This window comes from Rhodamnia argentea, chromosome 8, assembly GCF_020921035.1.
Source record: "Rhodamnia argentea isolate NSW1041297 chromosome 8, ASM2092103v1, whole genome shotgun sequence".
Classification (NCBI taxonomy): Eukaryota; Viridiplantae; Streptophyta; class Magnoliopsida; order Myrtales; family Myrtaceae; genus Rhodamnia; species Rhodamnia argentea.
In genome coordinates, this window is record NC_063157.1 from 29,213,504 (window position 1) to 29,241,422 (window position 27,919).

The 27,919-nt window shown below is 38.9% G+C and overlaps 1 protein-coding gene and 1 pseudogene across 4 annotated transcripts; both read left to right on the top strand.

Annotated features, from left to right (window-relative positions):
- The first annotated feature begins 2,758 nt into the window (after positions 1 to 2,758).
- On the top strand, positions 2,759 to 4,542 carry LOC115754117 (annotated as a pseudogene).
- A 17,595-nt stretch (positions 4,543 to 22,137) lies between these two features.
- On the top strand, positions 22,138 to 25,749 carry LOC115754113 (V-type proton ATPase subunit G 2-like). Of its 4 annotated transcripts, none has more exons than XM_030693042.2 (6): positions 22,138 to 22,327; positions 22,402 to 22,493; positions 23,502 to 23,597; positions 24,529 to 24,629; positions 25,282 to 25,524; positions 25,580 to 25,749. In XM_030693042.2, the coding sequence occupies exons 2-5, from the start codon at positions 22,409 to 22,411 to the stop codon at positions 25,423 to 25,425; spliced, it is 426 nt and encodes a 141-aa protein (XP_030548902.2). In that variant the 5' UTR covers positions 22,138 to 22,327; positions 22,402 to 22,408; the 3' UTR covers positions 25,426 to 25,524; positions 25,580 to 25,749. The 4 variants fall into 4 exon arrangements, with proteins under 4 accessions (XP_030548902.2, XP_048140339.1, XP_048140341.1 ...); XM_048284382.1 differs by having other exon boundaries at positions 25,282 to 25,511; positions 25,571 to 25,749; XM_048284384.1 differs by lacking the exon at positions 22,402 to 22,493 and having other exon boundaries at positions 22,141 to 22,327; positions 25,282 to 25,511; positions 25,571 to 25,749.
- The last annotated feature ends 2,170 nt before the right edge of the window (positions 25,750 to 27,919 follow it).

The following is a 27,919-nucleotide window of genomic DNA, read 5'->3' on the forward strand; positions in this document are numbered from 1 at the left end:
CAATTTGAACTGTACCTAAAGTTTGGAATTTTTTTTAAGATAAAAGTTAAAGTGTTTTGCCAGCATTTGAGGGCACGCAACATGCTCTCTCTTTTTAGCTACTCTCTCTTGATGAATTCAATGGACTAGTGCGCGCATAACAATACTTCTACTCTAAAAATCAACTTCTTGAGGGTAGTAATTTATTTTATTCTTCTAGTGACTTCAAAATTACTTCTCGAGTTAAAACATGCCCGAGAAGTAGAAAAATGAAATTGCATAACCAAACGGATTTATACTCCACATTCTACTCCACAAGTGCTTCCAGAGTAGAAATTCCAGAAGTGTTGTTATGCGCGCCCTCAATTAGTCAAGCTAGTAATTGGCATGTGGTACTTATCGATAAAAATTCGATTTTCACTGCATGCATGAACCCTATTATTATCATAAGATGAATGTTTGGCTTCTTCCAAGCCGCCTAGCTCCTGTTGGCAAAGTTGTCGTGCACAAAAAACTAAAAGGAAAATACCCGTGTAACTAGCGAATCTAATAGATGTATCGGGCGATCGTGAACTCAAATTCGATGGAACAAGTAAGAATCACTAGCAAGACAAAGCGATCTCATGCTAGATCAACTTGTCTTTCGTTTCTTCTTATGATACTCCCCAAATTTAAGGGTGTGCACGACAACATTTTTATTTCAGAAATCTACTTCTTGACAAAATTTGATTTTTCTTCTTCAACTCTAGAAGTTAATTTTCGATCAGAGAAGATGTTTGATAGTAGTTAAAAAGTTTTGTTTATGGAATAGAAATTTGTTTGGTAATGATTGAAATTTTCTACTTCTCAAACATCATTAAACAAAATCCTTTACTAATAATTATTGATCCTAACATAAAATGCATGTTGTTCGAGAAAAATGAAATGCAAATACTGACGGATTTACATATATTTTGTCATTTAATTATTTTATATAAATGGAGATCAATTTTATGTGGAAAGTTCTACTAATGAATACGATGACTAAGCTGATATATCCATGCTAAAAGCACGGGTAGTTTCGGTTTTTCCTCATCTATGCCTCTAGCGTGGTTTATGTCGCAATGGGCATGCTATAAACCATCTTCGAGCCTAAACCATCTCTAGTTCAGAGGTATATCATGATTTATTTAGTAAACCATACCATTGGACGAGTAGGTTTATGACAAGCAATGATTCTGCTGTCACGACTTGAAATGGTCAAAATTTGCCTTGAACACTGTGCTTCACCTATAAAAACCTTCTACAAACATATTGCATACAAATTTCTACCCATCAATCCGCCAAATTGACAAAATAAAGGCATTTTTAAGTTCTAAGTTAAATGCATAAAATATTACTATATAACCTTGGAGATGATGGGATCTTTGCAAGGGCCCTTGTCGGACCTTAGGCAATCCCTTTGCCTAGCACAAGTGCAGCTACCACCGAGAAATTTTTGTAGTTTATTCAAGAAATTTGCAAAGTTAAGAAAAATCCAAGGTTTGGATGAATAATGTTAGACAAGTAATAATAGTTAGTATTTTGTCAAAAATTGAATGGACACACCTATCCAAGAAAAAAGCAAGAAAAAAATTGAAAGAAACAGGAGAGTTTCAATTACCTAGCATCAATTATTTTCAACAATTTGGTATAGTATTTGTTGAGAACCTAATGAAAAATTTCAAGTGAGTGTATGTGAAAATGACATTCACAAACCGTACATAGTGCTTTGAATAGTGTAAAGAATATCGACAAATAGAAACATACATGCATTTTTGCTTTATCAACATTAAATTTCCTTGCTTTCAAAAATCCAAGAAACAAGATAGATGGCTTGATAAGTTCAAAGACGACAACAACAATAGTAAAATCATGTCTTTGTGGGATCGCTCGGTGCACTTCAAAATATTTGTGGGATACCATTTAACCAACTTGGGTCAATTGCTTAGTCCCACTTTGCCATGATTGTCTTTGTGGGATGCCATTTAACCAAATTATGGAACATTTATTTCTTATAATTTGTTGAAAAAATGATATTACTAAAATACTTTCATACAATACAAAATCGGTGAAAATTATTATATCTGTTTTATTTTGAGGCAAGAGGAGACCGGTGGCTGCGGACGGCGATCACCGGCAGCAGTGGACAACGGTCACCGGTGGTAGATTGTCTCTTTTTGATTTTAAATTATGGAGAGAAGTATTTTTTTTTTTTTTTACTTTTGAAAGTTGCTAGAAAACAACTTCTGAAGTAAAAAATTGCTTCAGAAATAAAAATATGAAGTTGCATAAATACTTCCTGCTGGACTAAATAGATTTCTGCTTCACAAACGATAAGCGTTACTAAATAGATTTTTGTTTCAAAAATACTTTTAGAGCACTCCAACCGCACCCTAAGCTTCTCACCGACACAAAACGTAGTCCAGCAAAAAGTCAAAAACTAAACAAGAGTGAGAGGAAAAAGAAGAGATACAAGACCGTGGCCTGTGAATGTGAGATCGAGAATGAATTGGGCAAAATGATAAAGAAAAAGATGGCGAAGGCGAGAGATGATGAGCGGGAAGGTCGCGTGGTGAAGTCATGTGGGGGTCGGTCTGGAGAGCGAAGCGCAACAGAAGATTGTTGATTGGCGTTTTCAGGGGGCAATTTGTAATAAATTGCACTTCACGGGATCAAAAATCATAAAAAAGAAAAATTCTCAACCCCCCTCGGCTCGGTCATCAACGTCTCTTCTTCACCATGTATATATATACCCCCCTCGTCTTCGTCCCCCATTCATACCTTCACTTCCCACGCACAAGAGAAAACTCTCTCTCTCTCTCTCTCTCTCTCTTTGAGTCGCCAACAACTCCACCATGACGAAGGAAGTGGCGGAGCAGGGCTCGTTCCCGGCCAAGGACTACCACGACCCGCCGCCGGCTCCCTTGATAGACCCGGTGGAGCTGGGCAAGTAGTCCTTCTACAGGGCCCTCATCGCCGAGTTCATCGCCACCCTCCTCTTCCTCTACGTCACCGTGCTCACCGTGATCGGCTACAAAAGCCAGATCGACCCCAGCAAGAATGGCGTCGACGCCTGCGACGGCGTCGGCTTCCTCGGGATCGCCTGGGCCTTCGGCGCCATGATCTTCGTCCTCGTCTACAGCACCGCCGGTATCTCAGGTGATCCGTCTCTCTGTTCTTCTTAACGACGCCACCATATCTCAACCTCTCGAATCAATTAATCAGTTTCTTTTAAATTTCTGCTTTGATTAGGTGGTCACATCAACCCGGCGGTGACGTTCGGGCTGTTCCTGGCCCGGAAGGTGTCGCTGGTGCGAGCCATACTGTACATGGTGGCTCAGTGCTCGGGGGCCATATGCGGGGCCGCCCCGGTCAAGCTCTTCCAGAAGTCGTACTACGAGGAGTACGGCGGCGGGGCCAACGAGCTCAGCCATGGGTACGAGGCTCACGTTGGGCTGGGTGCGGAGATCATCGGCACGTTCGTGCTGGTCTACACCGTCTTCTCGGCCACCGATCCCAAGAGGAACGCCAGAGACTCCCATGTTCCGGTGATGGATTATGAACCGCACACGTTTCCTTAAGTCTTTTCTCTGTTTCTTGAATTATTATCCCGGGAGTCGCGCAAGAAGTGATGCGTATCATTGCTCTTCGCTCGCTCGGAAGTGGGCTATCTGGTTTGTCCACCTTTTTTATTTTGAAAAACGCGTTTATGATAGTATGACACTATCACCAATTATTTTTTATCGTAAATCAATATATCATTATCAATAGCATATTTTATATAAAGTATTTATTAATTAAAAAAATAAGGATAGTAGCTTTTTTATTTTTATTTTTGTGTGGACAATATTATTGATTTTTCTTTTGGGTCATTGATATTATTGAGCTTTAGCAGGGCCAACAATCACCAAACTTTTGTCCTCTTCTTAAAAAACGAAAAAAAAAATGTAGATTCGGCCTTTTCCCTTCACTTGCAACTGACGTGCCTTAGACATATTTTCTTGACTAGAAACAGTTGTTTCTTTAGTTTAATAACTTCGTGGGCATGGATGCGCTGTCGTTTTCCCATGTTGGCAAAGTTACAGGGAAATTTTTTAGCTTCGCCTGTCCTCCCGTGTCGAAGTTGGCATCTTCTTGCATTTTCCTTTATCCATTGCTTAACTTTGCTCTAAGGGCCTGAGAGCATATTGCAGTTCCTAATGCGTGACTTTTCTTTGGAATGAATCTTGCAAAAGGTCTTGGCTCCTCTGCCTATTGGGTTCGCGGTGTTCATGGTTTACTTGGCCACCATTCCCATCACCGGAACCGGGATCAACCCGGCGAGAAGTCTCGGCACTGCTGTCATCTACAACAAGGATAAGGCCTGGGATGATCTGGTTAATTAATTCATTGCCCTATCATCACCTCTTTCTGCTTTTGCCCCATTCAAGTACAGTTTGCTGATGATGTCGTTCTTGTTTGTGGTTGGGTCTTAGTGGATCTTCTGGGCAGGACCATTCACTGGGGCAGCCATTGCAGGTTCCTACTACCAGTTCATATTGAAGGTAGGAGCAATTAAGGCCCTTAGATCTGATGCGGGCGCATCGGATTTTATCGATCGTGTCTCAAGCTCAATTTTGAACTTGTCAATTGATTTGACTTAATCCTTCTTCCTGCGTGAAAAGGCTGAATTTGTCTTTGCTTCTTTCTTGCCTCTCCTTCCTTTTGAGTAGACATGTCAAATGGGTCATAAACCTATTTCTTAACTTTCCATATATGATGGATGTTATGGTGTGATTAATCCCTTTTATAGTTTGAGTTGTTATAAGGATTAGCTATATCGGATTTAAATGTAATAGGAGTCTTAAATAGGTCATAAATGGATTTATTACTTAGATCCAATTTACCTCTATGACTCTTTCTTCACTCTTTTCGCCCCTCACTTGATCTCGCTCTCACTCACTTCGCACTCTTATCTTAGTTTGGTATGAGTTTTCTTAGATTGGATTAAATATTAAAGTATTTTAGGAATATGAGTCGGGTCGGGTATTTGCTGTGTATAGGTCGGGTTGGCATGAGTCACTCAATGTGCATTGTAATAAATGAGTCATAAACGGGTTAAATGAGTCTATTTGGGTTGGTTCACTAGTTTGCATTCCAATAAATTGGTTTATTTGGGTTGGACCACTTATGAAGCAACCCAAACTCGACCCAACTCACTTGTTTGATGGGCTAAGGATAAAGGCCGGAGAACTTTCCAACCAAAAAAGTTTGCGATGTTACTTGCTTTTGTGTCGAAGGCATAGGTATATTCACCATGTTTCTATGAAAACATATGGGCGCTTTTAGTATTCGAATATGGAAAGCTAGGGGGTTTTTTTCTAATTTAATTTTTAAAAAAATATTTGCAAAAATATTTTTTTAAAAAAATAATTACAAAATTGGGTCTCACTTGGCAATACAATTGCCGAACGAGACCTACTCGGCAGCCCAGCTGCAGGGCTAGGGCCGGGGGGCCCACCCCCAGCCCACTCGGCAGCTCAACTACCGAGCGAAGGGCGCCCCCCCTCCTCTCTCTCTCCGTGTGTCTTTGCGCTGCGGAGGGAGGGGGACCTCGGCCACCGCCCTGGCTTGGTTTGCGGCGGAAGGGGGGGCCCCCACACTCGGCAATTGAATTGCCGAGCGGGAGTGAGGGCTCCCCCCTCCCCCACATTTTGCTCACTGCAGCGTCAGGCGCTGCAAGCGTGCAATGCTGCAGGTTTTGCGCCTGCTCCCCTCTTCACTTCTTTAAAATTTCATCTCCCTCTCGTTCTCTCATTTCTTCTCTCTTTCCAAACGCTTTCTCGCTCTCCCTCTCTTTCAAACGTTCTTCCGCCATCTCGGAACATTCTATGGTTTGTTCTATTTTTCAGATTCTCTCCCTCTCTCTTAGACGCTCTTACTATCCTTCAAACGCTCTCCTTTAGACACTTTTCTTTATAGTTAAGTATGAATTTTTATTTATATGTTGTTGGTACTACGTTTTTATGTTAATATTTAAATTAATTCGGTATTTTTTCTTCACAGTTTGAGCTCCTCATTTGGTGCGTGCGCTCTCTCGATAATTTGAGGTAAATTCCTTTTTCATTATTTTTTGCAGTTTCCTAAGTATACATTTATTTATATGATTGTTATTTGTATCCGAATCATCTATGTTACATATAGGTTATTAGTAATTTGTTTTAAATTTTTGTGAATGTAAATATTGTTTTAGGAGTTTAAAATAAATTTTTAGGAAAATAACTAAAAAAAAGGTTATCGGATAGACAATACGAGAAGTGTGGGCCGCATTTGACTCGATTAAAAAAAAATCAACGAGATTAGGGAGAATTTTTTATTTACCCTATTTCCAAGTATGCTATCGTGTTCTCCTTCATGGCTTTCTCTAGCGGCTCTATTTAAAAAAAAAATTAACAGCTAGACCCATTATAGAAAGCCATGAAAGAGAACAGGATAGCGTATTTGGAGATAGGGAAAATAAAAAAATTTGGCCTAATCTCATTAATTTTTTTTTGGACTCATTTTCGCAATTATGTCCACATTCATTTCTAGGTTATTAGATGACCCGAGAATCACAGGCCAAATTTGACCCAGTCAAAAAATAGTTTTTTTAAAATAATTTCAAAATTCGAATAATAAAAAAATAAAATAAAAAATGATTAAAATCGTAAAAAAAAATAAAAAAATTTCATTGAAAATTTGAAAAATTCATTCTTTTAATGGCCATAATGAACTGGCCATGAACTATTATGGATATTTGGCCCTCGATTTAAAAAAAAATAACAATTTTGCCCTTACGGGAAAATCTCTCCCAAAAAAATGGGTAAAATTTCGAGAAATCCCCAAAAATAGTAAATGGTCACAATCAACTAGCCAAATTCTTATTTTAGTAATTTGACTTTCCGTGCTTTTGAAGATGATGATTTTTCCCTTTTTGACAAATTGGCTCCCAAATTTTTTTTATTTGCCTATGCACTTTGATCACACATTATCAAAGCCTTTAGGGCTATACCATACATTTGTTTCATTTGATATATTAATTGTTATAATATTAATTTGTTAATGTGTTGGGGACAATGTTTACTGAATTGTATATGCAAAATAATTTGTAATTTCTTTATTTAGCAGAATGTCATCTGCATTAGTTGTGATTGTATATTGGGGAGATAGAATAGTGCGAAAAGAATATGGACATGATTACGAAGGTGGACAATCTATCATGTTCGAGTTTGCAAACATAACAACATTTGATGAGTTACGTGCTATGATAAAGAGCGCGTTGAATATAACACCCAACCAGTATATTCATAAGTCGATATATAGATTCCCGATTTTAACATCGAATTGTGTCATATACGACATCACGGAGGTGCATGATGATGGTACCATTAGGATGATTAAGCAATTTGCACTTCAGACGGTGCTACGGGATTTTCACGGTTTTATGCAATCATAGCTGAACATCAAGTGATAAATGATTCGGTTGAGGAAGGTTGTAATATTGGTGAAGATGAAGTTGGTGTGCATAATCAATACGTAGACTCTTATCATAATGATGATAATGATGGAGATGATAGCGATGAAAAAGATGACGATTGGATAGACACTGGTGATAGTGATGAGGAAGATGTCGAAGGTGACAATATAGAGGCTTACTACAACACCCATTGTAGTAATCCTATATTGCCGTTGGTACTTCCGCCGCCATATTCGGAGATCGACTTTGATATGATGCAAATCGATACAAGAGCCAAGCCGGGGCGTATGTTATTTGATCCATCAAAAGAATTTGATGTTGGCATGTTATTTCCATCACGGGACGTATTACGGTTGGCTACGAAAAAGTATTCTCTGATAAGAAATCATCATTTTCGCAGCGATGTCACAAATAAGTCCCAATATGTGATAAGGTGTGGTAATCTGAATGGACCATGTGATTGCAGGCTCAGCGCATCTAATAAAGCGGGTACCCTATTTTAGAAAATAATTAAGTACAATGGGCCACACACATGTAGTCATCCTCAAATGTCACGTGATCATCGATAACTTGATTAGAGATACATATGCAGTAATAAAAGCAATGGTCATCGCCCAACTAGATATCAGAATTAAGGCACTGATAGCGGAGATTCAAGACAAGCTGCACTTCGAACCTACTTCTTGTAAAACCTGAGCAGCTAAACAAATGGCGATTGCCGAAGCTTTTGGAGGATAGGATGAGTCGTACGGTATGTTGAGAAAGTTCATGAACGAAATGATGGTAAGGAATCCATATTCTCATTTTATGATTGATGATCACATGAACGTAGATCAAAGCTACATCGTTTTCAACCGGATGTTTTGGACTTTCAAGCAGATGATTGAAGGCTTCGCAAGTTGTCGGCCTGTGATATTTGTTGATAGTACTCATTTGTATAGGAAATATCGAGGAATACTCCTTATAGCGGCCTTACTTGATGGCAACAACCACATATTCCCGTTGGCATTTGCTGTAGTCGATCGGGAAGATATTGATAATTGGACTTGGTTTATGACTTTGTTGCTTAGATATGTCACTAGTGAGGACAATATTTGTGTAATATTAGACAGACATATGGGGATTAAAAGAACAATGGGGATAGCGGGGTAGCGTCCACCATATGGCCACCATAGATATTGCGTTCGTTACCTTGTAAGCAACTATAACAAATAATTCAAAAATGCCAAAGGCAAAGCCTTATTGAATCGGCAGGTGAATTTTGAAATTTTAAAATTTGAGGAAAATACGTGTTCACAATAATTGAGAAGGAAGTACTAATTATTATTGTAATATGCAGCTTATGTGAATCAATAGCGAAAGTTCGATCGTATCATGAACGAAACTATGGGTATGGATGCACGCACAGGTGCATGGTGTGACCAGATTTCAAGAGACAAATGGACGAAGGCTTATGATGGAGGGAGAAGATATGGAGCGATGACAACAAATTTAGTTGAATCGGTCAATGGTATCTTGACAGGTTATCGTGGTCTGCCAATAAAAGCTATGGTGGAGAAAATATTCTATCGGTTGGTCCACTATTTTGATACAAGAAGAACAATGTACGGGATGCGGAAGGACCAAGAACATGTATTTACACATTTTGCTGGTCGGACGTTTGGGGAAAATAGTCAACGTTCAAATAGGCACGAAGTTACATGTTTCGACTCCGATGGAGTCGAAGTTAAAATTGGACGTGACGGATCCGGAGGATCAGGGGGCCATAAATAGATAGTGAGCCTAGACCTGCGAACGTGTACATGTGAAAATTTTCAAGAGATTAAAATTTCATGTTTCCACGTAATTGCAGCATGTCAAGTATATGGAATTGATTACGAGCTGTACGTAGATGAGTGGTACACGCTGGATAAAACCCTTCAATGCTATCGGTATATATTTTATCCGTTGGGGCATGTTGAGTACGGGATCGAACACGATGCACTGCCATTAGTGCCGGACCCGAAACGCATTAGGAAGAAAGGAAGACCCCATGCATCACGTATACATAATAAGATGGACTGGAGGACGTCGAGTAATAGCAACTCTCGTATCCATTGCGCGATATGTGGGAAATCGGGGCATAACGGGAGTACTTGTAAACACAGATCGTGTGACATTCCGAATTTCAACCGTAACTCTTGATAAAAGGCTGAGTAAATTAGGATGAGTTATGTTCGGTTATAGAATATAGTCGTGGATAAGATGACTTGACTTATTGATGCATTTAATACTCGATCTTGGAGCCTTAATATTCGATGATTGGTTGAGGTGTGGTGGTATACAAGTTGTTTGATTGAGAAATTGGGGCCTAAGGCCGAATCTCACACTTAGGGGTTCGTAATTTGTGTAATTCATGATATTGGCCATTTCGAATGAATATGGTTAATGTGTTTATGATTATCTTGAGGCGTGTTGATGCGGGATCTATAATTGACTAAATTCTACAATATTAGTATATACGTACATTATGCCATGATGTGATAATCGCGGGGTTGTGATATCCCGATGCGTATTAACACGGGATCTACACGAGGCATATTAACGCGGGTCCGAAAGTGGCAATTGCAGCTTGGGGCGTACTAACGCGGGTGCAATGTATATTTGTTTAGCCCTAGGCGTCAATACGCGGGCCTAGCCATCGAGTTGAGAATCTACGTGATTGTCATAACATTCTATAGACTTGTGAATCTATGTTGCTTGAAATGCTATAGTATGAAGCCTAGTTCCACTTGTATATTAATCCTTGAATTGTTGTTGGTACATCGTCGCTTGATTACTAATGGCTGTATATGGCGAATTTTAGAATTGTTCGGAAGTACTATTGGCCTAGTAACGGTTTAGGGTAGACTTATTGAGATGAAATCTCACCCCGTTGTGGTACGACCTTTTTCGGACCCCAAACTCTAGCTTTGCCGCCAAAGCGTTTTGGGGTACCGATGGACATTAATATGATAGTCACTGAGTACCCGATAGGCGAGGATAAGGCCTACATTAGGAATGGAAGCATAGTGCGGGTCGATGAAGGGGTGATCACTGGAAGCCCCATACCTTTGAAGCTTGGTTATATATAAATGGTGAAACAGAATATGGACCGCTTAGGACTTTTCGGGGTATAGTCCAAAGCGGTCCATATTCTGTTTCGCCCTCTCTATAGAACCAAGCTTCAAATGTATGGGACTTCCGGTGATCGCCCCTTCATCGACCCGCACTATGCTTCCATTCCTAATGTAGACCGTATCCTCGCCTATCGGGTACTCAGTGATAATCGTATCAATGTCCATCGGTACCCCAAAACGATTTGGCCACATAGCTAGAGCTTAGGGTCCGAAAAAGGTCGTACCACAACGGGGTGAGATTTCATCTTAATAAGTCTACCCTAAACCGTTACTAGGCCAATAGTACTTCCGAACAATTCTAAAATTCGTCATATACAGCCATTAGTAACCAAGCGACGATACATCAACAACAATTCAAGGATTAATATACAAGTGGAACTAGGCTTCGTACTATAGCATTTCAAGCAACATAGATTCACAAGTTTATAGAATGTTAGGATAGTCACGGAGATTCTTAACTCGATGGCCGGGCCCGCGTATTAACACCTCGGGCTAAACAAATATAAATTACACCCGCATTAGTACACCTTAGGTTACAATTGTCACTTTCAGATCCGCGTTAATACGCCTCGTGTCGATCCCGCGTTAATATGCATCGGGATATCACAACCCCGCGATTATCACATCATGGCATATTGTACGTATATACTAATATTGTAGAATTTAGTCTATTATAGATCCCACGTTAACACGCCTCAAGGTAATCATAAACACATTAACCATATTAATTCGAAATGGCCAATCTCATGAATTACACAAATTACGAACCCCTAAGTGTAAGATTCGGCCTTAGGCCCCAATTTCTCAATCAAACGACTTGTATACCACACCTCAACCAATCATCGAATATTAAAGCTCCAAGATCGAGTATTAAATGCATCAATAAGTCAAGTCGTCCTATCCATGACTATATTCTATAACCGAACATAACTCATCCCAATTTACTCAGCCTTTTATTAAGAGTTACGGTTGAAATTTGGAATGTTACACGACCTGTGTGCACAAGTACTCCCGTTATGCCCCGATTTCCCACATATCGCCTAATAGATACGAGAATTGCTACTACTCGGCGTCCTCCAATCCATCTCATTACGTATACGTGATGCATGGGGCCTTCCTTTCTTCCTAATGCGTCTCGGGTTTGGCACTAATGGCGGTGCATCAGGTTCGCATCAAGACTCAACATGTCCCAACGGATAAAACATATCTCGATAGCAATCAAGGGTTTTATCCGGCGTGTACCACTCATCTACTTATGTCTTGTAATCAATTTCATATGTTTGACATGCTGCAATTACGTGGGAACGTGAAATTTTAATCTCTTGAAATTTTTCACATGTGCACATTCGCAGGTTTAGGCGCACTATCTGTTTATGGCCCATTGATCCTCTAGATCTGTCACGTCCAATTTTAACTTCGAAAATCCCTCCATCAGAGTCGAAACATGTAATTTCGTGCCTATTTGCACGTTGATCGTTTTCCCCGAGCGTCCGACCTGCAAAATATGTAAATACATGTTCTTGGTCCTTCCGCATCCTATACATTGTTCTTCTTGTATCAAAATAGTGGACCAACCGATAGAATATCTTCTCCACCATAGTTTTTATTGGCGGACCACGAAAACCCTTCAGCATGTCATTGACCGATTCAACTAAATTTGTTGTCATTGCTCTATATCTTCTCCCTCCATTATAAGCCTTCGTTCATTTGTCCCTTTGAATCGGGTTACACCATGCAGCTGTGCGTGCATCTATACCCTTAATTTCATTCATGATGCGATCGAACTTTCGCTGTTGATTCGCATAAGCTGTATATTACAATAATAATTAGTACTTCCTTCTTAATTATTATGAACACGTATTTTCCTCAAATTTTAAAATTTCAAAATTCACTGCCGCTTCAATAAGGGCTTTGCCTTTGACATTTTTGAATTGTTTGTTATAGTTGCTTATAAGATGACGAACGCAATATCTATGGTGGCTATATGGAGGACGCTATCCTCTTGTCTCCATTGCTCTTTTAATCCCCATATGTTCTGTCGATATTACACAAATATTGTCCCTACTAGTGACATATCTCTGCAATAGAGTCATAAACCAAGTCCAATTATCAATGTCTTCCCGATCGACTATAGCAAATGCCAACGGGAATATATGGTTGTTGCCATCAAGTGAGGCCGCTACAAGGAGTGTTCCTCGATATTTCCTGTACAAATGAGTACCATCAACAAATATCGGAGGTCGATAACTTGCGAAGCCTTTATTCGTCCGCTTGAAAGTCCAAAACATCCGGTTGAAAACAGTGCAGCTTTGATCTACATTCATGTGATCATTGATCACAAAATGAGAACGTAGATTCCTTATCATCATTTCGTTCATGAACTTTCTCAACATACCGTATGACTTATCCCATCCTCCAAAAACTTCGCCAATCGCTATTTGTTTAGCTGCCCAAGTTTTACGGTAAGAAGGTTCGAAGTGCAACTTGTCTTGAATCTCCACCATCGGTACCTTGATTCTGATATATGGTTGGACGGTAACCATTATTTTTATCTGGCTTCATATGTATCTCTGATCAAGTTGTCGATGATCCCGTGACATTTGAGGATGATTACATGTATGTGGCCCATTGTACTTAACTATTTTTCAAAATATGGTATCCGATTTATTAGACGCGCGAAGCCTGCAATCACATGGTCCATTCCGATTACCACATCTTATCACATATTGGGACTTATTTGTGACACCGCTGCAAAAGTGATGATTTCTTATTAGAGAGTACTCTTTCGCAACCAACCGTAAAGCGTCTTGTGATGGAAATAACATGCAAACATCAAATTCTTTTGATTGATCAAATAACATATGCCCCGGCTTGGCTCTTGTAACGACTTGCATCATATCAAAGTTGATCTCTGAATATGGCGACGGATGTAGCAACAGCAATATGGGATTACTACAACGGGTATTGTAGTAAGCCTCCATATTGTCACCTCCGACATCTTCCTCATCACTGTCATTAGTGTCTATCTAATCATCATCTACTTCATCGCTATCATCTCCATCATTATCATCATTATGATAGGGGTTCACGTACTAATTATGCATACCAACTTCATCTTCACCAATATTACAACATTCCTCGCCTAAATCATTTATCACTTAGTATTTAGTTATGGTTGCATAAAACTGTAAAAATCCCGTAGCACTAGTCCGAAGTGCAAATTGCTTGATCATCCTAACGGTACCATCATCATGCACCTCCGTGATGTCTTATATGACATAATTCGATGTTAAAATCGGGAATCTATATATCAGCTTATGAATGTACTGGTTAGATGTTATATTCAACGCGTTTTCTATCGTAGCACGTAACTCATCAAATGTTGATATGTTTACAAACTCGAACATGATAGATTGTCCGCCTTCGTAATTATGTCCATATTCTTTTTGCACTATTCTACCTCCCCAGTATACAATCGCAACTAATGCGGAAGACATTTTGCTAAATTAAGAAATTACAAATTATTTCGCACATACAATTCAGCAAACATTGTCCCCAACACATTAACAAATTAATATTATAACAATTAATATATCAAATAAAATAAATGTATGGTATAGCCCTAAGGGCTTTGATAATGTGTGATCAAAGTGCCTGGGCAAATAGAAAAAATTTGGGAGCCAATTTGTCAAAAAAGGAAAAATTATTATTTTCAAAAGCATGGAAAGTCAAATTACTTGAATAAGAATTTGACCAGTTGATTGTGGCCATTTACTATTTTTCGGGATTTCTCGAAATTTTACCCTTTTTTGGAAGAGATTTTCCCAAAAGGGCAAAATTGTTATTTTTTTTTAAATCGAGGGCCAAATATCCATAATAGTCCATGGCCGATTCATTGTGGCCATTGCAGCAATGAATTTTTCGAATTTCCAATGAATTTTTTTGATTTTTTTCTATGATTTTAATCAATTTTTAATTTTTTTATTATTTTTTATTATTTGAATTTTGAAATTATTTTTAAAAACTATTTTTTGGACTTGGTCAAATTCGGCCTGCGATTCTCGAGTCATCTGATAACCTAGAAATGAATATGGACATAATTGCGAAAATGAGTCCAAAAAAAATTTAACGAGATTAGGCCAAATTTTTTTATTTTCCCTATCTCCAAGTACGTTATCCTGTTATCCTTCATGGCTTTCTATAACGACTCTAGCTGTTTTTTTTTTTTTTAAATAGAGCCGCTAGAGAAAGCCATGAAGGAGAACACGATAGCATACTTGGAGATAGGGTAAATAAAAAAATTTGCCCTAATCTTGTTGATTTTTTTTATCCGGTCAAATGCGGCCCACACTTTTCGTATTGTCTATCTGATAACCTTTTTTTAGTTATTTTCCTAAAAATTCATTTTAAACTCATAAAACAATATTTACATTTACAAAAATTTAAAACAAATTACTAATAACCTATGTGTAACTTAGATGATTCAAATATAAATAATAATCACATAAATAAATCTATACTTACGAAACCGCAAAAAATAATGAAAAAGAAATTTACCTCAAATTATCGAGAGAGCTCACACACCGAATGAGGAGCTCAAACCGTGAAGAAAAAGTACCCAATTAATTTAAATATTAACATAAAAACATAGTACCAACAACATATAAATAAAAATTCATACTTAACTATAAAGAAAAGCGTCTAAGGGAGAGCATTCAAAGGATAGTAAGAGCGTCTAAGAGAGAGGGAGAGCGTCTGAAAAATAGAACAAATGATAGAATGTTTCGAGATGGAGGAAGAACGTTTGACAAAGAGGGAAAGCGAGAAAAGCGTTTGGAAAGAGAGAAGAGATGTGAGAATGAGAGAGATGAAATTTTAAAGAAGTGAAAAAGGGAGTAAACGCAAAACCTGCAGCATTTGCACGCCCGCAAGACTCGACACCGTAGTGCACAAAATGCGGAGGAGGGGGGAGCCCTCACTCTCGCTCGACAGTTCAATTGCCGAGCATGGGGGCCCCCCCTTCCGTCGCAAACCAAGCTAGGGCGGCAGCCGAGGCCCCCCCTCTGCGGTGCAAAGACACATGGAGAGAGAGGAGGGGGGGCCCCCCCGCTCCCCGTCCGCTCGGCGGCCCAGTTGCCGAGCGGGGGGGTTGGGGCCCCCAAGCTCCCGCTCGCCAACTTGGCGATCCAACTGCCGAGAGAGACCCAATTTTGTAATTATTTTTTTAAAATATTTTTGTAATTTTTTTTTAAAAATTAAATTAGAAAAAAACCTAAAGTTAGGTCATTCTTTTACATGACAAGCATGTGTCCGTACGCTTCCAAATCATGTAGCCTGTTCTAGGTAGCGCCATTAATTAATAAAATGTGAGTCCTTTTTGTCTGCTCATAATGTTGACGACTTTAATGAAGGCGCGTATAACCTAATCCTTTTTGTCTCGAATTGGAAATTCCGTGAGTGTCTTCACAAGTAGAACAACCGGGTTAGGTAGTGCTCAGCTGTTGGATGAAGCCATCTAGGGTTTTAAACAAGCATGTGTCCTTACGCTTCCCATTTGACGGGCTAAGGATAAAGGTTAGTCGCACTCGGATTGCAAGGACGCATCTAAGATAAGTAGTTGGCGTAAGGAAATCCGAAGAAGACAGAGAATGGAGAAAAGCGAATATGGCGTTGGCTTTGAGGCGTGTGATCGCTCTCCTAAAACCAACTATTGACCCCGTTGCAACACGTTCGGGAATCCGAGTCGAATATTTGGTGGCAAATAGATTGATTTGGCTTTGGAATTATGGGCAAGCCTCCACAATATATTCCATTTGCCTCTTATATGGTCGAGTGTTTTTAGTCAGGAAACATATGGCCTCAAGCACTATGTTTTTTGTGACAATTTGTGTCGCCACTACAAGAACATCATCATAATCAAAAAGTGGATTTGCTTCTAGATAATACAAGATCAGTTTGATGGCTTCTTACAAAAGATCTTTTAAAACAGCTGATATTTCACATTATAAACTACTAAAATTACCATATAACTTACACATTTGTTGATTAATAGTTGATTGATTTGCTAGGTGGCATTTTATCTGTTCATTGAATTAAATGACTTGAAAGAAAACTCACTTTTCATGAAGATAATAAAGAATTTCATCACCGGGAAGAGAAAAGACCAAAGCTGGTAGCCTTTTCGAATAAAACCTAAGTAATCTTTTTCCACTGATGAGGGCTGACATGATAGATTATCCACGCGAAAAAGGAGCAAGTATGGTTGGGCCAATAGGCCCATGAAGAATTGGGCCTTCGGTCCGAAACAATTCTAGCCCAAACTATTGGCAATTGCTTGCACAAAGGGCTCATCCTTGAAAATAAACCGTAGAAGCTAGGCATATGTCAATTGCACCTCGATAGTCGCTATGTCATAGATGTTGATTTAGTTCTTAACCCGATGGAGCATTTTTCTACCAATTTTGTGCTCGCAATTTCGGCAAGAAAGTAAAAGGACCACTATCATTGTGCATAGAAATCACATGTAGTTGGTTGAAATTCAACTCAAGACTTTATATTATGTTTTGAAATGTTAATTCCATTAATTTATCTACGTGCTTTGGTAAATAGTTGTTAAATTAGGATATGATGAGTATGCCATTTAAAAGGAAAAGCGCCAAAAACATCTTGAATTTATTGTATTGATATTCGTCTAGTCCTAAATTTTTCAACCGGACTACTTTAATCCTAAACCTTTTGACGATTTGTCAATATAGTATATCCGATCAATGTTGGCCGAAAATCGTTAACATGGACACTGTGAGCACAACTGTTACAATTTTTTAATTTCTTTTCTTCTCTTCTCTAGATTTTTTTTTTTACAACTCTAGTTGGCGACGATGCCGGCCGACCATCATTAGCATTGCCTAGCCATGGGGAGGCCGACCTCGCAAGATTTAGCGAGGGCGAGGTTCCACCTCGCAGAAATGATGAGTTAGAGCCTCGTCCAGCCATCATGAGGTCAACCTCACTAGGGATGGGTGAGGTCGACCTCGTCGGCTCTCGTCAATGGTAGGTCAATGGCCATCGCTGAGGCCTAGGGATGGATAAAGGAAGAAGGGAAAAAATAAAAATAAGAAAATAAATAAAATTGGAGGTAAAATTAGAATATTGTTCAAAACTGTCCACATTACCATCGGTTGTGCCACGTTGAACGGTCGACATCTATGTCAATGATTTCAAACCAAAATTGATCGGATGGACTCAATTGGCAAAACGTGAGAATGTTTAGTATTCAATTGGCATAATTAAAAAAGTTTATGACTGAATTGAGAAAAATACAATATGTTTATGACTATTTGGACAGCTTTCCCTACCAATAACTCTCACTTCATCATTGAGCTTTCCAAAAAATCTATATTTTATTCTTTGGCTTTTTTCTCGCCGCCCCTCTGATCAATCGAAGTTCTTGTCCCATTTAATTGTCTTTCTCCCCTCAAACATTTTAAAAGTAAACACGCCCTTCAGAATTCATGTTATAAAAGTCTCCAAAACTTTTCAGTTAGCTTTGTGTTTGACACCGAACAGATCATGGCCAAGTTTCTCCGCCCAATACTCTTCTCCTCAATCATTTTTCTAGGCGCGACGATGCCCGCTCCTTCTTCTTCGCCATCGCCACCAGCCCCGTTATCCGTGACAGAAGCACTGCGATCGAGCGTGCAAACCATGCCGGCCCCATTTTTTGTTGCAGAACCACTGCAATCAACCGCGCAAAACCCTCTGGCTCCATCGCCGGGGGAATTTTTCTTCGGACATGCTGAAAAGGTGAGAAGTCCAGAGTTGGATGTTGAGACTAATGGCTTCTCAAGTGGACTCGGCGGGAAGCAAAAGGCAGGGCTGGTGCTGATGCTGTTGGGTGGGTCTGGCCTTTTAGTTTATGCAGGGTGGGTGTTGTATCAGAAAGTTAGACCACTGAGCTCAAAGAGGAGGAGGTTCGGGCCTCTTGGTCAGCCAAGAAAGTTATGGATGGGATAAGTATGGCATTACCATAAGATTCCTTTAATTATACAGATAATTTTGTTATGACATAGGAGACATATAGTTTTTGAGTTCCTTCAGTTTTTTCTATTTTCCGTCCGCGGCCGAGGAGCGATTAGAAATGTTCATATTCTTAAAGCACAATTATATGGCTCTTAAAAAGCGTTTTAGGAGCTCTCTTTAATATTTTCCGAATTGCAAACTTGGTCGGGAAGATAATGTTGTTCTTCGTTTAATTCAATTTAGTTTGTTATCGTAACGGTTTGCTTATTAAAATAGTCCAGTTTTACTTTATCTCGTAATTTTTTTAGAAATAATGCAGGACATACATTGAAATGACACATTTGTCTGAAAGACGCAGAAAACAAATTAAAAGGCTAACATTGCTATTATGAATTGATCAATCCAATCTGAGGGTGCACCCTTATGAAAGTACGCGGAGGTGGACTAATCAAGGTGCACAAAAGTTAGCTCGGGCATCATCTCATCGTTAAACCGTAAAATAGGGAAAAAAAAATTCCGGTCCAAGGCACATTTGAGGTGGCTTGATTACGTTTTAGTAAACAACTTTTTTGTTTTTCAAAGCATAAAAAAAATCATTTTTCGTCTAAAAACCGCTTAATTGATTAAGTATAAAAGCAATTATTTCCAAAACTAAAAGCCTATACATGATCCATTGTTTTAAAAGTAGCAAGTTTTTCTTTTCATAATCTCCAAAGTAATTGTTGGAATATCCAATTTAAAATTAATAGAGGGATGAAGGAATGATTTTAGCGCCAAATAGAGTAAGGAAGTTTCATGACCAAAAACAAACGTAAGGAAGTTTTTCTTTTCATATAACGTGATGAGAGATACTAGTTCATTTGAAATTTTTGTTCACATTTTTAAGAATTATAAAATAGGTCATGTCTAATATACGTTAATGGTATTGTGTCGAATCGTGCTACTTTTATTAGTTTTAACCAGTGGATAATTATTTTGGCTATATAACGTGCGATTGAATAGGTCAAATTTATTTGATTTAACGCTTTGATAGATCTGTTTGGCATGAAAATTTTATGCGTAGATATATCTTCTAATTTCTCGAGTCGTACGTGAAAGGAACTTACTCTATGATTTTTATTTTGATAAGTTATCGTTTTCAAGAGTTATAGTAATTATAGTTATAGGTCATTATTGCATAACCGATAATTTCGAATTTCGGGATTTGTTCCAAATATTAAATAACTTGATTTATAATAATGAGATTCCTTTTTATTTTTTACTTCACGTATAAAGCAATAAATTACAAAAATAAATAATTAGCACTTAGACACGACCGCCGCTATATACGAAAATGATTTTAGACAAACCTTAATTGTTTGGCATAACCAAACATTGTTTTTCGTTGAGTAACGTTTAATAAACTAAGTATTAAGTTAAGCGATTTTATGATTTATAGATAAAAAAATAAATCCTATTGACACCTTGTAAGTGAAGTGAGTTCAATTATATTGTTGGATATAATGTCCTTATTAAGGGTGCGTTTGGTTCAGGTTTTCCAAGGAGCTTTAAGCCTCTAAAGCCCGTTGTGAAAAATACGAGGTGCTTGATTTAGCTTTTGATTCAGTATATAGCCAAATGCTGGCATTGGGAAAATCCAAAGCCCAAAATAGGTAGGGACCTTCCTTGGGCTTTCAGCATTTTCGGAATACTGAAACATCCATTAATGAAAATTCCCTAGTTGCCTTTTTTGCCCTAAAAAATTTATTAAAAGTCCACATCTGCCCCTTTTAAAAACCCTGTTCTTCTCGATTGAAGAAGCCGTGCGCCTCTGCTGCTGGACTGCTCGTTCCTGCTCGACACTTCGCTCTCCCTCTCTCCTGCTCGACTGCTTGTTCTTGCTTCGCTCTCCCTTGCTCGCCTTCAATCTTTGCATCTCTCCGCAGGTTCATCTCTCTCTCTGTCTCTCTTTTCTCCGGTTGGATATGCTTTTGATTGCTTGGATTCGTGCTTAAATTTGTGCCAAATTGGATAAATCTAGTGGTCTGAAAGTTACATCAGATCTTCTGAACTCTCTGGTATGCTTACTGATGAGGGGAGAAAAGTTTGAGGCAACGGGCACTATTTTTCCTTTGCCTTTTGAGCTAAAGTCCTTTGCAGTTCCTCAAGGCCCTATGAAAAAGCTGAACCAAACACAGCTTAAATAGTAATTGAGTAACAAATTGTTGATCTTTCTCATGTAATGATGTATGGGTTTAGGCTAACTTCCTTATTTACTTTTTATCATACTATATTACCTTCTCCCAATCCGTGCTGGCCACAATAGAAAAAAGTAATGAAAAAAATAAAATGAAAGAAAAAATATTTACAATTAAAATTAAATTTTGGACGAAATTGATTGGAATATTTGATCTTTGAAATTCTCATGATTGTTTCATGTCCTTATTTGAAACAAACTCTATTCTAAGTCATCTTTTGAGAAATGAAGTGCCCAATACCCAAAAAAAAATCCCAAACTTTAGTATCTGTCTCAATTATATTTATAACTTTTTTGTCTCATAAAGAACCCAAACTTTTTATTTTTATCTTAATTTTATCGACCTAATACACAAAAAAAGCATCAACTTTAGCATATATCATAATTATATCAAATTTTTTGGTCTCACCAAAATCTTTAATTTTTACTTTTATCCCAATTCTACCACCATCATCCTTCCATTCATAATTACCGTTAGTCAATCATACGTGACATTTTCATGTCACTAATGAATTACACATAAGCAAAACCGACATGCGAAAACTCCCACTTTCCCTTTTGTTGTCTGCTTCCCCTACACATTGCCGAGAGATATATAGCCACTCAATAGCCAAAAGATGGCCCATTTTGGATTCTCCTTAGTACTCAATAGCCAAAAGAACGGCTAGACGTGATTATTTGGACGAACGAGCTCAAATCTCGTCTTTTTCGAAACCCGTTGTTTTCCAATTTTGAATATTCATTGGTAAATTTGGCTATAAAATTCGAGTCACATAGTATTATCTAATGGCAATTATGAATGGAAGGATAACGGTTGTAGAATTGAGATAGAAGTAAAAGTTCGGGATTTTTTGTGAGACAAATAAAGTTTTGGATATGATTGATATATATGCTAGAGTTGAATTTTTTTTTTTATGGTATTAGACTAATAGAATTGTGATAAAAGTAAAAGTTGCAAATTTTTTATGAGATAAAAAAAGTTTTGAATACAATTGAGACATATGCTAAAGTTGAAATATTTTTGGATATTAGGCCGAAAATGAAAGTACTCCACTAAAGACTTTCATTTGAAATTTTTTTCCGTTAAAAATAAATATATGGCCAACTATTTTCTTTTTCTTTTGCCGTATCGGATCTTTAGAGGTAACAAGTGCTCTGTGAAGTTTCTCAAAGCGTCGCCATCGGTCTTCGAATCGAATCTTAGACCCAACCCGATTCTTTAGGTACTCTCTCTCTCTCTCTCTCTGTGCAGCGTCCGTTTCTCAGTCGCGTCTGTTGGTGACGGAACTTCTAACCCCGTCGTCGTTCCCGGGTCGGTGTTTGCTTTCAACCGTCCAGCCTTAGATCTTTGGTGAACTCTGGATCAGGGGCCACTTCTCGCTTGAACACACGACTCACATCGAAGGATCTCTGTTATAGGTTGATTCATCTGTTGGGTTTGCTGTTTTTAGTTGGAAAAGTGATATTTTTTAACTCCTTTTTGCATAATTTAGTCAGGAGATGTTGGTAACTGAACTGGGTGCTTTCGCGATAGCTATTGAAGCCTTTGGGGTTGGATCTGCGCTTGTGATCAGTCACGTAGGAGGTGCTCAATGCTTAAGAAGTTGTTCAATCTTGTGTCGGCAAATTCTCGGCCGCTTTCTCGTTGATCCGTGCCATTGCGAGAGTGTAGACGTTCTCTGTCTAATTTTTTTTGGTTCATGGGGTATCAACCAGCAATCCCGGTACATGGCGGCTTGAGGACATTTACAGGAATTCAATGATGATTTCACGCCGGAAATAGCAAACTTATAACTTTTTCCTTGTCGTTGGTTCAAATCCCCTGGTCGCCCCTTGGCCTCAAGAAACCATGGTTGGTCTGTGACTTAGGTTGGGCAGTGCCATGGTGTCGGATAATCCCGGGTCTACTCCCGCTAGCACTGTGCTGCGGTGGCAGTGAAAGACTTGCTCAAAATGAGCAGTAGGCTCGGTCTGTAACGGGTGTGGAGCTCCTATAGCAATGCCCAAGGAGTCGCCGGCTTTGGTTGCCTCTTTCCACTGTTTTTAATGATAAAAAAAAGTTTGGGCTTTGAGCGGGACAATATCAAAGAGATTCATGGATGGAGAGGCAGTTTGTCAAGTCATTGTGTCAATCGTCATGTGTGTTCGATTGTTTCTTGACCTTTTATTTTATTTATTTGCCTCTTTTGCAATAATTTCGTTTTGGATTCCTATATGGTAATATTGCTATTTGTATTTGCTTCTTCAGTCATAGTGGCTAGTTGTTTTTTCTCAATAGTTTCGAAGTTTTCGTTTCTGAGTTGGCAATTTTAATTCATTGTTTGCTGCCACTAGTATGGTGCAGAGTTTACTCATTTCAAATTCTTCTGCTAAGTGGTACAATGTTATTTTCAATCTCCATTGGCTCATTACTTTTCCCACCAAAATATGTGCTTGCCGGAATCTTCATATACCCTTTGAACTTAATTTTTTGAATGGCTTACTGAAGTCCTGAGTTTGCTGCAGTAACAAGCAAAATCCTTTTAATAACAGAGTGCTAATTCACAGTAATTTATAGCTGTTCCTTTTGACTTACTTCTTGTGAAAACTTCAGCACCCATGGAAGCCAACAGGAGACAACCAAATGGAATTCAGTTGCTTCTTGCTGCAGAACAAGAGGCACAGCGCATTGTCAGTGCTGCCAGAGAGGGTAACGTGTCTCTACTCTCTAAATCTGCCTATTGGTTTCTTAGTTTCATAGCATTTGAATTTTTTATTGAATGAAGTTTGTCTACATACTATATCACAAGTTAGATCTGCCATCTATCACAGACTTATACCAGTGCATTTACTTTTGTCTTGACTAGCATGATCTCGGTGCTAGTTGTTCTCTCTGGAGAATTAGTACTGTACACAAGGCTGTGTATATGATTGTTAAGATCTTGAGAGTGGACCTAATAGGAGATGATAGGATAAGAATCATTATGGATAACCAGATACAAGACTAATTATGGACACATCCAATCCCTTTCTCTATGAAGAGGAAGCTTATTTTTAGGTAGGTAGACCATTGGGCCATAAAATGCCTCACCAACCTCTTGGACAAGGGGAAACACGAGCAAATCCCAAGTGGTTGTGGCCCAAATATGGAGTTTTATGACTTCGAGATGTGAGGATTTAAATCTATATCGTGCTTCTAATTCACACTCACTACCTAGTTGTTAAACACGTAGTTGACCCTGTAAGATTAAGCATATCCAGGCCTTGTGTGATTCTTACTTCTTTTTTTTTTTTTTGGTCCAACTGGCCTTTTATGATTGATTTGGCTTTGGCCTGTGTTTTCTTGCAGAAAACTCCAAAGGAATTAAAAAAAAAAAAATAACGAATGAAAAAGGATGAAGGGCATGTGTCCTTACATCCGAGCGAGTGACAGTACTTGGGTACAGTTCCCCAGACAGTTATCCTGCACCCCACAATGATTGTCTGTGGAGCAGTAAATTACTATGCGAATGTTACTATCATGCACTGGACTTTGATTTAACATAATAAACATGTAACATCACTTCATAAGCTGTTACTTGCTCTTAGTAATTGCTTGTTGCTAGATTGGTATAAATAGACTCTCAACTGGTTCTTTACAGCGAAAATGGCTCGGCTAAGGCAAGCCAAGGAAGAGGCAGAGAAGGAGATTGCTGCGTTTCGTGCTCAAATGGAGGCTGAGTTTCAGAGAAAGGTTGCGGAGGTAAGAATAGGAAAGAAATCAAACTAGATTTAAGGAAAAATCTCCATCTGGTATCCTAATTTGGTATTTCCGTTTGTCAAGGGGAGATGCATGTAATTGGAAGCTCAAAATGACAAAACTTTGCAGCCCTGTAATACTTGAATAGTGAAATTCAATTGGGATTGGTTACTTTCTGTAAATTCAGCGAGTCTTTGTACTTCATAAATTTATGATGGTAGTCATGTGGTTCCATCTGATGACTATTCTGGGGCCACGAGGACTCTGGATGTACAGTACTCCTGTAAGCACGTATGTTGTCTTGTAGGGAAATTCAAGTTGCTTTCTTGGGTCATGAAAATTTAGGATAAAGAAATGTCTGTTGGAACCAAATAATAGCAGTGAACTGCTTGAGTGATCATGCTTGCGCAGATCTCATGCCTTGCACTTGTTCAAACTGTCAGATATTCATCATAAAGTCTTATCTTGATAACCTCTGCAGCTTTGCCGAAGCACATTAACAACCATTGTAATGCAGCATAAACTAGATATCACAAATTTTATCATCTCTAAATTCAGGAGCTTGTATTGTCTTTTCTTTGTAATTGCTTGAAGTAGGCTGATCCATATTGATTAATAAGTCTTGTCTCCATTCCCATGTGTGCCAATCAAGCAGAGTAGTGGAGATTCCGGTGCTAATGTCAAGCGGCTTGAGCAAGAAACGGAAGCGAAGATTGAACATCCGAAGACGGAGGGCACAAGAATATCTCAGGACGTCGTGCAGATGCTGTTGAAGCAAGTGACCACTGTGAAGAACTAGGGGCGTCGGTGTAAGTGAAAGGCGTGAAATTGCTCGAGGGCGCCTTTTCCGTGTTTGCCTATTCTGATCGGTGCTCTTGCTGGGTATAGCGATATCTTTCTTCTTCTTCTTCTTCTTCTTCTTCTTCTTCCTCTTTTTTATTTATTTATTTATTTTTATTTTTATATTTCCTGATGGGTGTAACTAGTCCTATGCTGTGCTGTGAATCTAGGCTTTTCTGGATACAAATGGTGAATCATGTTCTATTTAAGAAGTGATTACTCTTCTTTTGTTGTCTGTCAAAAGAAAAGTTTCATGTTGTTAGAAGGAGATGTCAGTGTTGAACCTTTCTCTGATCTACATAAACTCGAGTCCAGTTTTGGTGCAACTTCACTAAAAGCATGTAAAAAGATGTCTTTGGGGGGCAACTCCATCCAATACTACAAATGATCACTGCTTATACTCTCATCATGAATCAATTATCAAGGGCTTAGCTAGAGCCATGTTATCTGTATTAGGCTGTACTAGGACCAAGTCAATGAACGGGCCAAGCCGGGTTACTAGGCTTGACGGCAAGGCAGCGCAGGATCTGGCCCAACATGAGGCTAGTAAAGTAGCCCGCCACCGCATGTCGCCGGGCCCCTGAAATGATCAAATACATGCTTCTACTTTGCAGCTTGGACAAAGCAAATCTGGTCAGATCACCATTTGAACATAGATGTTGATATCTAATTTTGTGGACCTCGCATTTTTTTTTTTTTCTGTTAAAAGGAATGGGGGCAAATTAGGTTAATAGGCATTTTCCATTTGTTGTGGCAAAATAGGAAAAAAGAAGAAGAAGAAAGGCAGGCTCACGGGCCGGCCCAAATGAGCCAGCCCAAGCAGGCCTCTTTTCCCCACAAGTATGGCCCGTTTCCCTTTCTTTTCCCACGGACCCAGGCATGGTTTTGAGAGGGGAAGAGTCAACCGAAGACAAAAAAGAGAGGAAAATTTGGGCATAAAAAGGAGGCAACAAGAGGGCTCGGCTGAGGGTGGCTAGTGCTCAGTTTTGAAAGAAAAAACAGCTGAGAGAGTGAGGGAGGCCACTCCAGCGGTCGACGCAGAAAAACCAGAGAGGGAGGGTCTCAGTTCTCACCGAGGACCGAGCTGCCATGCGTCAGTCACCATCAAGGATCCAAACTCGTGGTAGGCAACGACGGCTTGTGTTCCTGGCTCGCTTCCTGTTTTCTTGAAAGGCGGAGCTAAGGACCTCTTGGGTGCAGACTTACTGGGAAGAAGAAGAAGAAGAAGAGTAGCAGTCTGACTAATAGAATACCAAGTCTGGGCTTGGGTTGGTCTAAGTGGAAAGAATTCGGTCTGGGCTGAGTGCTTTGGGGGTTTTGACTTTGGTCTGGACTGGGCTCATAGATTGAAGCCCAGTCTGCGTAGGGACCTAGTCCGTGGGGCCCGGACTGTGGAAGCCTGAGTCCAGTCCAGCTAGGGCCGGGTTTTTGGACCCAACCCGGATCCTTTTATTATTACAATGATTAAAAAAAGGTGAAACATGCAAAAAAATAAAATAAAATAAAATAAAATAAAATGGAAAAATAGGAAATGGATAGGAAAATTGTTTCTACTTGCCTATGTTGTCTAATTAGGCTCTTATGTGCTTGGTTATTGACTATTTACCATGTTTAATTCGCATGACTTTGTTAGATTTTGCATGTGAATGTTCGGATGATTTGATTCGCGATGCATGTCTCAGCAGTTAGATTGGCATGGTAATTAAGGTTTAAATGAGGAATATCCGATTTATCCTTTAATTGACTTAACTTTGTTAATTATTCGCTTTGAGTGAATGCATGTTTTAAATGCTTGAATGCATGGAATCGATACTCTGGTGTGACGATCGAAGGAGATGTCCATGGAGATGGCGGCCCATTAGGGTTTGATGATGGTGGTCAACTAATGTCCATTTTGGTTTGATTCTTCTACATCCGATCATGTCTTGAGCTTCATATTTGGGATTGTAACTAATATTGATTGGTTTGCATGTCTACATTCTAATAAGTAGTTAGCTGCTTTCCATACTTGAGTAATTATTTATAGTACTCCATTTCAATAAATTATCTGTTAATCGCTTTCCTAGTGTTAGGGTAAGAATTAAGCTAGGCAATTCCACGAAAATAAAAAAATCATTATGCATAATCATCTAGAACTAATTAGATACCTAGTAAGCTTCGAATGATAAACAAAATACATTGTCACCAAATATCAATCGGTTAGGTACCTAAGGGATGCTAATTAGCTAATTAGCGTAAGCAAGTCTCCAAACTTAGATGCTTTGATTATGTAGGAATCAATATAACACCTAGACCGATAGCCAATACCTCTAAATCCGCTCAACTCTTAGAAGGGGGAAAAATAGGTCGCGACAATAGACAATAACCTTACTAAGATATCAAGATTTGACATTTGGCTACCAGAAAAAATGGCTAAAGTACACTACAAGTGTCAAAACTTGTGTACGCGGTCA